The 12218-nt window shown below is 62.7% G+C and overlaps 1 protein-coding gene across 1 annotated transcript in view; it reads left to right on the forward strand.

Moving 5' to 3' along the window:
* The first annotated feature begins 126 nt into the window (after positions 1 to 126).
* The window catches only part of Incenp (inner centromere protein), a 15648-nt gene continuing 3556 nt past the window's right edge, over positions 127 to 12218 (forward strand). Inside the window, 12 exon segments of the mRNA XM_004649007.3 lie at positions 127 to 174; positions 2873 to 3023; positions 3281 to 3394; positions 4039 to 4784; positions 7995 to 8046; positions 8691 to 8751; positions 8849 to 8966; positions 9621 to 9672; positions 9753 to 9870; positions 9948 to 10082; positions 10366 to 10377; positions 12072 to 12181. Coding sequence (XP_004649064.3) covers positions 2884 to 3023; positions 3281 to 3394; positions 4039 to 4784; positions 7995 to 8046; positions 8691 to 8751; positions 8849 to 8966; positions 9621 to 9672; positions 9753 to 9870; positions 9948 to 10082; positions 10366 to 10377; positions 12072 to 12181 — 1658 coding nt within the window. The 5' untranslated portion in view covers positions 127 to 174; positions 2873 to 2883.

The raw sequence follows: 12218 nt of genomic DNA on the forward strand, positions 1-12218 counted from the left end.
GCCCGAGCCGCGCGCTAACCGCCCTCCCGGCGGGCTGAGGCCGCGCCGAGTCACCCGCCGCCCGCCAGGCTGCGGGCTAGCTCCCGGGACCCTCGCGGCCGTCCCGACGCTCCTGGCTGGGGCGGGGAGCGAGAGCACGGTTGAGACCCAGGGCCGCCGCCTCTGGTGTCCAGGGTGATCGCGACTCTTGCCTCAGTTTCCCTGTCTGCACACGCTGTCCTGGGGGGTGTGATGAGAGTAAAATGAGGCGGCGCCGGCCTCGGCTTGGGTAGGACTCACAGGGGTGTTACGACACCTGAGAGGTGCGCGACTTCCTGCAGCCCCAAAACCGCCGGAGGCGCGAGGAAGGCGGGGGGCCGGCTCGGCGCGGGGCGCGGGGCGCGGCCGAAAGCTTTGTGCAGTGGAGGGACCACTTCCTCGAGGCTGTCAGGAGCTCGCTTTGTGCTCGGGCTGAAGACCGCCTTTTACTGTTCGCTGGAGCTTAATGCTTTGCGTTTGAGACAAGGTCTCGCCGTGTAGTCCAGGCCGGCCTTGAACTCACTTTGCACCCCAGGCTGGCCTGGATCACGCAGCGAACCTCCTGCCTCAGTCGCCCGCGAGCTGGGATTATAGGCGTGCGCCTCCACCCCCGGCATCTCGCAGCCTGTTCTGAAGTGCTCATTCCCGTTCCCCTTTAAGCAAATACTTGAGAAGGTTCCCAGGTGTTGCTGCTCTCTTTAGCTCCTCTGCAAACCTGCGGCTTCCCTGAGCGGTTTTCCCCTCGTTAGCCTTGAACTAGGGCCCAGCACTGATGGGCCGAGCTCTGGGTGCAGAGGGCTCCGCGAGTGACGGGCTGGCGGTGAGTCGCAGGTGGCAGAGCTGGGGCCTTTGCCAGAGCCTGGCATCTGCCTGGTTGGCCCTGCCCAGGTTGGTGCCGCCTTTGGCATCCAGGGCTGGTGGGTGGGTGTCACCCTGCCCTAACTTGCTCCAACCTGTGCCCAGCGGTTGTTCTGCTCTCTCGGTGTGGTGGGGGGGGGGGGGTTGCAGCCCAAGGCCAGCTAGTGAGGGTCGGTTCACGCACAGGGCCAGGTCCCTGCCGGGGTGCGGTGTTCAGCGGGCACACACTGGCAGTAAACAGACAACGCCTCCCTTGGTGCTCTGCGGAGGACTGAGGTCCGTGGGCGAGATTGTGCCCAGGGGTGTAAGAAATGATCTCGCTTGTCCAGGCCCCCTCCAAAACGGACCTGGACGCAGAGGCAGCAGGAGATGGAGTTTTAATCCAAACTCTTGTAAGAGTGGTTTCTAGAGAGGCAGGCACCCTCTGGTGGAGAAGCTGTGTGGCTTTCTTCATAGCTCCCAGGAGCCCCTCTCTCCTTCCACAGCCTGGGACCCAGGGTTCATTTGGTCTGTCCCAAGCAATGTCCACCCCACACCTGTTCCCCCACTTCCCTTCTTAGCCCCTGCTCCCTCTCTTGTGTGGTTTTGGGTTTTGCTGTGTAGCTCAAACTGTCATTGAACTCAATCGTGTAGCTTCCCTCTACCCGCCACCGTCTTGAACTCACAGTGGTTCTCCTGCCTCAGCCTCCTAAGTGCTGTGATTACAGGTGTGCACCACCACACACCTGTATTTTTCTTTATACTTATTTTTAGCCTTTTGGCTTCCTGGGATTGCAGAAGACTTGTTTAGCAGTTAGCCTTTTACCCTGGAACCTTATCTTGAGGGAGTCTTTGTATAACCCAGGCATCCTTTCTGCTAATTAAGGGGACTGACAGGGGACCGGGAGATGGCTCAGTAGAATAAAGCGCAAGGGCCTCAGTTCAATCCCCGGTTATGCAAAAAGAAAAAAAAAAAAAAAGGACTTAGAATAAGGGATTATTAGAGCAGTTAATGAAATACTGGCCAACTGAAAGTATTTTTTACCTCTTACAGGGGCTACTTTAGATTGGTGGTCAGGCCTCCCTCAAGATTGAAGCCACACAAACTAGGAGACCCTGTTCCAGATGGAGGGCAGAGTCTGTCTGAAGAACAAGGCCACTGTGCCCCCAAGTCAGGCCAAGGGAGTCCCCAGGCCTGCAGCCTGACTTAGTGTCGGGGTCGCACCCAGCCTCGGTGCAGGGCTGCAGGGCAGCGTCCGGGGGCTGGCTGAACCGTGCGTGTTCTTCCTGCCTTGGAGTGTCGGTCACTGCCGTGGGCGCCCTTCTGCAGGTGTGCCCCTCACAGCTCACATTCGTTCACCCGGTAGGATACTCGGTGAAACTCCCGAAAGGAATAGGATAGGCCGCGCCTGGGGCCCTTGACGTGGCCTCTGGCGGGGTCTTGAGGAGGCTGTGCGCTTGCCCAGAGTTTTGAGAAAGACTTAAGTTGTTGTGCGTTTCTCCTGATCGAGTACATGTAGACAGGTGTTCTCAGAGCAAGGCAAGGCGCTCTCGTTTGCCCCCACACCCTGAGGCTGTGGGGCACTGAGGAGCTGTCTCTGCCTTCTTCCTTGTGTGCTCCTGCGATGTGCCCCACCCTGCTCACTGGCTCTAGAGTGGCACACTTGTGTGGCTCACCTGCAGGTGGCTCAGGGTGGCAGCATGGTTAGCACCTGCGGAGGGTCGGAGTGGCCTGCGAGGGTGACTGGCTGGCTGCTGCTCTCCCCAGCTCAGGAAAGCAGGTGGCTGCGCCTGGCATCAGAAGCCCTCCTGTAAGGCCGTGTCATTGCGAGCGCTAGGGACAGCCATGCCACGAGAGCACTGGTCAGGACCTGGGCTCTGTGTGCGGCGAGGGTCCTGCTTCAGGCCCTGGGTCTTTGGGGGTGATGTGTGGCCGCTGTGGGCTGGCAGCTCTTGGCCTGGGGAAGGTCCTGGGGCCCACCCCTGAGCCCTGTGCCTCTGTCCCTGCTGACACTAGACAGAGCCACCATGGGGACGACTGCCCCAGGACCCCTGCACCTGCTGGACCTTTGCGACCAGAAGCTCATGGACTTCGTGTGCAACATGGACAACAAGGATCTCGTGTGGCTCAGGGAGATCCAGGAGGAGGCGGAGCGCATGTTCACCAGGTGAGGCCGGCTCGCTGCAGCCCATGGGTTGGGGGAAGCTGAGGAGGCCGAGTCCCCGCTGGCTCCTTGTGGCCGACGGTGCTTCAGAGGCTGCCCATCCTTGCTGCCTGGCTGGCATGTCCCCAGGAGGAGGGAAGCCCGTGTGCTGGCTGTGACTTGCACCCGTCACCGCGTGGCAAGCTGGGAGGGAAGCAGGCTGTGGGAGTGGGGCTGGCCGTCCCAGGAGCTTCACAGGTCGCCCTTCTCATACCCAACAGAGAATTCAGCAAAGAGCCCGAGCTGATGCCCAAGACTCCTTCTCAGAAGAATCGCCGGAGGAAGAGACGGGGTTCCTCTGTTCAGGATGAAAACAGAGACCCTATTCGGAAGAGGTGGGAGGGCAGGGCTCAAGCAGGTGGTCCGGGAAGGGTGCACGCTCAGGGTCAGTGTGTGTGTGGTGTGCGTGCACTGGGGATAGGTGTCTGCTCTGGGCCTGCAGGAGAAAAAGACGTAAGAGACCTTTTGTTAGGTGGTCATGACCAGAGAAGCGGGGCAGGCACCCTGCCCAGCTGTTGGACTGCTGAGCAAGTCTAGCACGGGACCCTGGGGTGTAGGCGCTGGGTCTAGGAGTCGCTGGTCTTGGTGCATCCCCCAGCCCTGCCTCACACAGCCCTGCGTCCCTGGGTTAAGTCCCCCTCTTTCCCACCCCACAAAGTGAGGACCTTGCTGCTTGCCCTCAGGTCCGCTTTGCAGGTGACATGCGGCAGGTGAGTGTGACGTTTGTGCAGGTCACACTGGCCCTGGACAGCGGGAGGCCCTTGTGGCTTTCATCTTCCTGGTGGCTGATGGGGCCAGCAGGGCTCTGGGGTCTCCCGGCAGGATGTGGTAGAGTTCGAACTGGAACCTGGATCCTGTACCTCCAGGCCCTCTGATGCTCCATAGGGTGGTGGCCCTGGGAGATTGCTGTGCCCCAGGAAGATTTTGGGGTGCTCTCTACCTGGCGGGCTGCCTCAGCCATCTTTCTTCTGCTGTGTAGGTCATCCCGCAGAAAGATCCGGAGTGGCCGGCGGAGCTCCCAGCCCCTGCATGACAAGGACAGGGTGGAGAAACTGGCCAAGGTGTTGGGGGAACAGGGCTCTCCTGTGCTGCGGAGGGTGACCCGTGCCACAGCTGCCGCCGCAGCCTCCAGGCCACCAGCCGCTCCGGAGCCCGCCGTGGCGCCCCCCAGGGACCAGCGCAGGAAGCTGGTGGTGGAGATTAGCTTTGAGGAGCACCACAGTGCCGAGCAGCAGCTCACGCAGATGAAGCTCACTGCCACCTCGGCTGCATCGCAGGCCTCAGCCCCCGCCGCAGCTGCAGCTGCGCAGGATGCCCCGACTTTGGTTGAGGACTCAACACCCAAGAAACCAAAGGCTGGGCGGCCAGAGTCTGTCGTGGCGAGTGCCCTGGTGACCACCCCGAAGGGGCCCAGGAGTCCAGGTGCTGGCCCAGCACGATCCGCCTGCAAGCTCAAGATTGCGCATGCCTCCTTGAGGCCCCAGGACTCGCCCAGCTCCCTGGACTCTCCATGGCGTGAGCGGGTGCTGGTTCCCATCCAGCCAGAAAACTTTACTCCCGAAGGCTGCCGGCCCGTGCGGCGCAGCCTCACCGCCCCAGGTCCCCATGACACGCAGACCCTGGAGTACCCCCAGGTGGCTAAGCAGGAAGGTGCCAGCCTCAGCTCAAGCAGGAGGGTCACCAAGGACGCGGCTGCAGAGCCCGCTGCTTCCAGCCGCATCATCTGTGAGTGGAGCTGGGTGGGGCGGAGGGCACCAAGGCTGTGGGGAGCTGGAGGTGAGGGGCTGTCCCTCCAGCTTCCGCAGGCAGCGGGCAAGCACTCCCAGCTCTGTTGGCCTGTTCAGTAGTTGCCAGCTCGCTGCATCTGACTGTTGTGTCCCTGAGAAGGGACCAGTCTGATGGAGGAGTGAGTGGCCGCCAGACTGGGTAAGAAAGATGCCTGAGGCCACGAGCTCGGCCCCTGTTCCCTGGTGCGGGCCGCTTAAGGCTGGGGAAGCCAGGGATTTCCTCCCCTTCCCTGTGCGGTGGATGCTGGCTGCGTCCGGCTGGGTAGGCTGGGCCCGGCCTGGTCTGGAGACGAGGAGGGCTCCTGGGGCAGACAGCTTTGCGTGCCCAGGAGCACGGCGGCCCTGCAGCTGCGGCCTGGGCGCAAGGCCCCGTGTGCTCCAGACCTCACTCCATCCGTGCTTCATGTCTGTGGCTGGCAGGGGTGGCACGCCCACCTGCTCTGTGGTTGGCAGAACTCAGCCTGGGGCCTGGGGGCAGGGTTAGTGGCCAGAGCCACAAGCAGAGCACGGGTGGGCCTGGTGTCTGTGGGGGCCAGCATGTGCAGGAAGCGTGAGCACAGAGCAGCAGGTGGTGCCTGTGCCACTCAAGGTACCACAGAAAAGGTGGCCCTGTTATGGGGTGGAGGGGTGATCTGGTGGGGACTGAGGAGAGGACAGCTGGGGTTACATGGACACGTGGCGAGTAGTGGCTGGCATTGGCCTGGCACCGTGAGATTTCCTAAATCCAAGACAAGGCCCATGTCACTTGGCTGGGTAGACGTGCCGCTGCTTGTTGGGACTCCCTGTTCACAGAGTGGGTCCTGGGGTGCGCCTCTGGGGGCCAGCCCGAGCCCTACCCGGCAGTGCCATGATGGCAGTTACTTGAAGGGCACCTGTTGGGAGAGACCCCTTGTCCCAGCCCAGGGGATCGCACAGCCTGGTGCAGGGTCTGCTTTAGATTTGGAAGGCCGAGGCAGGCTGTTCACGTCTGCTGTGGCTATTCCCTCGGGCCCAGCCTGGTGCTGGGGGGCGGGCAGTCTCGGGGCACAGCCCCGGGCCTATAGTTCTTGTTTGCTGGCTATGGTCTGGGATCGAGCCCAGGGCCTTCACACCCAGCTGTGCTCCCCTGCCCTGCAGCTGAGATCAGGTAGTGGCCCAGGCTGGGCTTGAGCTTGCAGCGCTTTTGCCTCAGCCTCCGAGTGCTGCCGTCTGAAGCTCTGCCCCTTGGCCCCTTGCTCACTCACTCAGGACTGCTAGTTGGTTGGCAGGTGGCCGTGTCTGCGACTCCGGCTCAGCCTCTGCTTGGGACGGCAGGAGGTGCAGGGACCCCAGTTGCCTCGGGTGCCCGCTATGTCCTGCACTGGGGGCAGCCCTCCCTGCCCCCCTACTTGGGCTGGCATGCATGCCGGGGCGCTTAATATTCCCGAGTTCTGTGCTGATAGAGGTCATACGGCCTCCAGTGGTCCGCTGTCCCCAGCCTGGGGGAGGGGTCGCAGTAGTGATGTGGAAGGAGCAGACCCCGGGTGAGAGGGCGCCCACTTCCTACCTCACTCTCTGTACCATGGTGCCTCATGGTCCTAGCTGCTTGCTTGTTCCCTTCTGCCCACATTCCTAGGTCCCCTGGGCTCCCTGAGACTTGTCTCTGTCCCTGCCTGTGGCCAAGATGTTTATAACAGAGATCATTTCCAAAGCAAAAGTATGGAGCCTGTGAGATAGCTCAGTGGGCTAAGCACCTGCTTAGGCAAGCAAAGGGACCGTTGCCTCACCAGCCCCGCTTCGGGACCTGCTAAGACTGGGGATGGTGGCACATGCCTGTAATCCCAGCACCGGAGAGGCTGAAAATAGGGCCACTAGGAGTCCAAGCCGTGGAGTGAGACCCTATAAAGCAAAAGTGTAGCGAGGAGTCAGCATTGTTCTATGCCGGGAGCAGACTGCAGACTCGGTCCTGGGCTGTGGTGTGCAGGGGCTCGCCTGCAGAGGTAGACGGGGGCGCTTCGCAGCCTGCCCAGGAGCTGTGCGTGTCCACACCTGCGCACCCAGCACCGAGTGACTGCTGGGCACGGACGCAGAAGGGTGGGTTGATTCCTGCCTGGCACCTTCACCGGTGAGCGCGCTGAGTGTGGCTGCAGGCCCTGCCTCTCCCCAATGCGCCGTGCCACACTGGTGATTGTTTTCTGATTGTTAGAAGCATGTTAGGGATTAGGAGACTGATGCTTCTGATGACGCATACATGCTTTTCAAAATTCTACTTCTGTCCCTTTGGGCTCAAGTTTTTAGTTCTCTACAGATGTGTAGTTTTAAATGGCAGGCTTTGCCTACTCTTAAGGACCGCTTCTGCATACCCAAGGTTAGCCAGCCGTGTGATAGTGTCCTGTTGCTGGGATACAGGCGCAGAGCTGATCCTGGCACGGGAGGAGGGTCTGGCTTACAGCTCTGGGCCCTGTGGCAGGCAGCTCATCACAGTGCAAGTGTGTGCTGGTGAGTGCGAGAGGGAAGGCGGAATCGGGCAAGCGGCCCCTCAGATCCCTCTGCCATGGCGAGGCGCCGCCTTTCCTGAACTGCAAGAGGTGGCCTGTGCTTTCCCAGGGCCTGGGCCTGCAGCTCGGGCCTTGCGCTTCTTCACAGGGTCGCTTGGGGTTAGTGAGACACACTCCCCGGATGTTCCTGTGTGGAGCACACACCTCTGCTGTGACTGTGTAGGGCCAGCGAGTGGTTTGCCTTGCTTGAGGCCAGTGTTGGCCTGGCGGGAAGGGCTGCACTGAGTGCCCAGTGGACAGACACCTCCTGAGGGCCATGGGCTAAGGATGCGCTCAGACCTGAGGTCTGGAACCCTTCTCTGCTGTCTGAACCCCTGTACCTCCAGCCAGTCGCCCTGGGCTCCGCAGACGCTTTGCTCTTTCCTGCACCATGCGCGTCCCGGGTTGCTTGGTTGCTGTGAAGCCCAGCTTGTGACTGTTGGTTCTGGCCGCCATCTGATCCCCAGACCTGGTCTAGGGTCCAGGACTTCTTTGGCACTGTTTGTTGAGTGAATAAGCTGCTTGCGTTGGGCGAGGGTGCACAGAGCGCAGTCCCACGTGTCTGTTCCGGGGAGTCTCCCGCTGTCTGTCCCCTAATTTCTGGGGCCTCCTGGTCAGCTTCTGACAGCATCTTCTGCCCTGCTGCCCCTCAGGTCACAGTTACCTGGAGAGGCTCCTGCATGTCGAGGTGCCCCAGAAGGTTGGGTGAGTACCGGTCCAGGACTGGGGCCCTCTGGATGCCGCATGTGGGGTGTGGGCAATAGGTGGAAGCACCTGCCTCCTTCTCCCGGGTGCTTTCGGCCTGCCCCAGCCAGCCAAGCCATGCTGTGCTGAGGGTGGGGGAGGCTGAGTGGCCTTGGAGGGCGGCCTTGAGGGCTGCCTGCCCTGCCTGTCGGGTTGGGGGTTCCCGGGCCGGGAGGCTTAAGTGGAGCTGCGGCCAGGACTGCTGGCAGCTCGTGGCACTGAACCAAGAACCCAAGATTCGTGCACTTGGGAGAGGCGGGGTCGTTCCGGCTCACAGGGTTGGAGGTTGTAGCCCACGCGTGCTCGGCCCTGTGCCAGTGGGGTGTGTCACAGCAGTAGCCAGGGTGGGCAGCAGGCCTGCCCTCTCATCGCTGGGCTGAGGCGGAGGAGGGGGAGAGCAGCCAGGACTCCTCCGAGGGCACCTCCGGTGTCCCGGGAACCTTCTCCTCGCCCTTCCCGGTGGCAGTGCACAGAAGTGTCCTCGGCCCTGCGCAGACAGGAGGCTCCGGGTGCGGCAGCTGCTTCCCTGGCTGAAGCTCTGCTTGGGCGAGCTGAGGCAGAGGCAGAAGCCCCACGGGTTCCCGCAGCATGCACTGTGCTTTCAGCCCCAAGCAGGAGGAGCCCAGCAGGGAGGCTGCACCTGCAGCGGCAGCAGCTAAGCCCCAGGTAAGGAGGCTGGGGAGGGAGGCGGGGCCGGGACCTCTGCGCTGTGCCCCAAGCAGGGCGACCCCAGCTGAGCCCCGTGCCTTGGCTCCTCTCGCAGGTGCCTGGGAGCGGTGGGGACACCTTGCTGCCCCACAGTGCCACCGAGACCACCGTGCACACACCTGACTCACAGCCCGGCCCCAGTGACCCTGAGATGCCCCCCGAAGGGCAGCAAGGTGAGGCCCGCCCTGCCCTGTGCAGGAAGCCCAAAGAGCAGTAGGACCCAGTGGGCCCTGGGTTGCGGGTGCAGCTGCTGCAGGCGCTGTACGTGTCCTCATGGCGGGGGCAGGACCTGGATCAGGTGTGGTGTGCAGGTGCCTGTCAGGCCTTGAGCCATCCCGCGGGGTCGGGAAGGCCCTTCGGGGGTCGCTGCTTTCCCTGTCCCTTGCTGTGCCCTGTGGCCTTCACTATGTCCAGGGTAGGCAGGAGGGCTGTGGCTCTGGGCTCTGGCTCACACCCAGGGAAGTGCACTGTCACCGCGAGAGCATGCACATGGCCACCATTACACTTGGGGACGTACATAGGTCATGCTGGCCCGCTGCCCCATGGCTGCTGTGGGAAGAACAGTTATGACCCTGCGCCTTGCGTGTGGCCCAGCGGGCTTGGGGGCTGTGGTTGTGTGCAAATCTCAGCTTCTGTGCTCCCTGCAGCAGGCAGTTGTGGCGGCTGCCCTGTGACCCTCCCGCCATAGGCGCTGGGCATGCACAGGGTGCTGGCTGTGGATGGGACCCTCCAGGAAGAGGTGCTGAGGCCCTATGCCACTGCTGGCCAGTCTGCCTGGCCCTTCCTGTGCTGCTGGCTTCTCCTCGCTGTCATTGCTGTCTCCACAGGGGCTGCAGCTGACGAAGTCGATGGATACCGAGAGCCACCGCAGAGCGTCAGGTGTGCCCCTGGGCCCAGCTGCGAGGGGTGAGTGTGCCCTGGGAGGCCCCACCTGCCCTGACACTGTCCCCGGCTGGCAGGAGGAAGCGCAGCTACAAGCGGGCGATGAGCGAGCCAGACGAGGAGCCTTCCCTGGTGGATGAGGAGCTGCAGCCCCCAAAGAACAAGACGCCCTCCCCTCCCTGCCCAGCTAACAAGGTGCGCACCCCCACCTCTGCGGCCCGTCCCACCCCACCCCACCAGCTGCCCCACTGACTGGGCCTGGACCTCAGCAGGTGGTGCGGCCGCTGCGGACCTTTCTGCACACAGTGCAGAGGAACCAGCTGCTCATGACACCCACCTCAGCACCCCGCAGCACTGTCATGAAGTCCTTCATCAAGCGCAACACCCCACTGCGCGTGGACCCCAAGGTGAGGGCCACTTTCTTCTGCCCCCGCCTGAGGGTCCCCATGGCTGCTGCGGGCCCTGAGTGTCCTGCCCTGGCCCAGGAGCAGCTTAAGCCTCTGGCCTTGGGCTCCCTTGACACAGGGGATCTGGGCCACAGCCTGGAGACCTGGTTGGCCCTGTGGGTCCAGAGTGGGAGCACAGGCAACGCCACGGGGCTGTGGGCGGGGCCTCACAGGGGCCTGCCCTGTGGGAGGGGCCTGCCCCCGCTGGCACTGACTCGTGGCTTCTGTGCCCTCCTCTCCACAGTACAGCTTTGTCGTGAGTAGACCCTGCTCCTCCTCCTCCTCTCTTAACCTGTCGCCCACCTGCCAGCCCCTTCCAGCACTAACATCTTGGGGGCGTGTCCCAGGGACATGGGGGGGCACCCAGGCACCCGCGGGGTGTGTGACGGGCTGTTCACAGGGCCACAGGTCCGGGTTTGTTGGGCACAGACCACCAGAGCTGCTTTCTGCATGGTGCCAGGCTGCCCTGGCCTCGCTGGCTGTGTGGAGTCACCTGCAGAAGGCACCGGCTTGGCGGCCCTGCTAGGACACGGCACACTTGCCACTTTCGGCTGCTGAGCGCCTCCAAGGGCAGGGCTCGGGAGGGAAACATTCTGTTTCCCCAGTGGCTTCCTGTCATGTGGTCCGCCCTCGTAGCAGTGTCCGCACGTGTCCTCGCGTCTTCCTCCTGTCCGGGCGCTGCTGTCTCGGCTGCTGAGGCGCTGCCAACCTGGCTGCTTCTCTGCCTCTCAGCTCGGTCGCTTGGCTTCAGGACTGCACCTTCAGCGTCTCTTCTCTGCTGTGCTCTTGGGCCAAGCCATTGAATTTAAATTTGTTCGCCTGAAGTTCCCATCCGGTTCTCTGTCTCTGCTGAGGTTTGCCCGTTCTCGCTGTCCCGGGCATGTCTGTGAGGCCTCCCTGAGGCACTTGTGCCGTGGCTGCTGCGAAGTCTCATAGCCCCACTCTGTCCAGCATCTTCCCTCACAGCTGAGGCGTTCTGGTCATTCGCGTACTGTGTGGTCAGGATTGCGTCTCCGCCATTCTCCGCACTTCGCAGTGAAACTCTGGGTCTGGTTACATCTCACAGAGCGCCGGTGTTGTCACTGCTGCTCCTGCAGCGTGGCCGGCTCCACTTGGGCCGTGGGTTCCCGTCCGCCTTCTGCGGTGCCAGTGTCAGCCGCACGTCTGGGTCCATGGTGGCAGGGCCTGTCCAGAGCGTGTTGTCAGCAGTCAGTCGGCCTGAGGTGGCTGAGTGGTACCCCCAGGCTAGAGCGGAGCCCCACCACGCTTTTCCTGATCACCCCAGGCTTTCTAGTTGTCTGGGGCTCCCTTTCCCGTCCTCCAGCTGGGGCTTAGGGACCGGGGTCTGCCCTGGGCCTTGCTGACGGTGGCTACGGCCCCAGATGTTGGCCAGGAAAAGCGGAGGAGAGGGAGGTCAGGAGCACGGGGAGCAGAAGAACAGAGGGCAGGTGGAGGAGCGTGGCTGTCCCCGTCCTGTCTGCGGCCCAGAGGGCTGGGGACCTCGGCAGCAGCATTGTGCCACACGCCTCTGGCGCTTTCACGAGGTTGTCTTCTGTTTATTGATGTGGCCATGTCACAGGAAGTGTGGCAAAGGAGAGACTGCAGGGCTTAATCTGCCTTCGTGCCTGCGGTGCTCCCTGACAGCGTTCTGATTTCCTCACATACTGCAAAGTAGTTGCCGTGCACAGAAGGGCAGGGGACGCATGGGTGGCGCGAGCTGCGAGCATGGTCATACTAGTGCTGCAGTGCTGCACCCCACGGTGCGGCAGCTGTCCCCGCGAGCCGCCTGTGGAGCCACCTTCCTGCCCTGCCTCCCCCAGCCATGGCCCTGCATGCACAGTGGTTTGGAGGCTGGCTCTCGTGCTGCCCGAGGAGCAGGAGGGAGGTGACGCTAGCCTCAGCCCCTTGCAGGGTGGCCTGCAAGGTCAGGTTTGTCCTGCCCTGTCTCAGGAGAAGGAGAGACAGCGCCTGGAGAACCTGCGGCGGAAGGAGGAGGCTGAGCAGCTGCGCAAGCAGAAGGTGGAGGAGGAGAAGCGGCGGCGGCGGGAGGAAGAGAAGATGTAAGTGGCCTTCCTGCGTGGCGGGGGGAGGAGGAGA

The sequence above is a fragment of the Octodon degus genome, unplaced genomic scaffold, assembly GCF_000260255.1.
Source record: "Octodon degus isolate 3935 unplaced genomic scaffold, OctDeg1.0 scaffold00279, whole genome shotgun sequence".
Lineage (NCBI taxonomy): Eukaryota > Metazoa > Chordata > Mammalia > Rodentia > Octodontidae > Octodon > Octodon degus.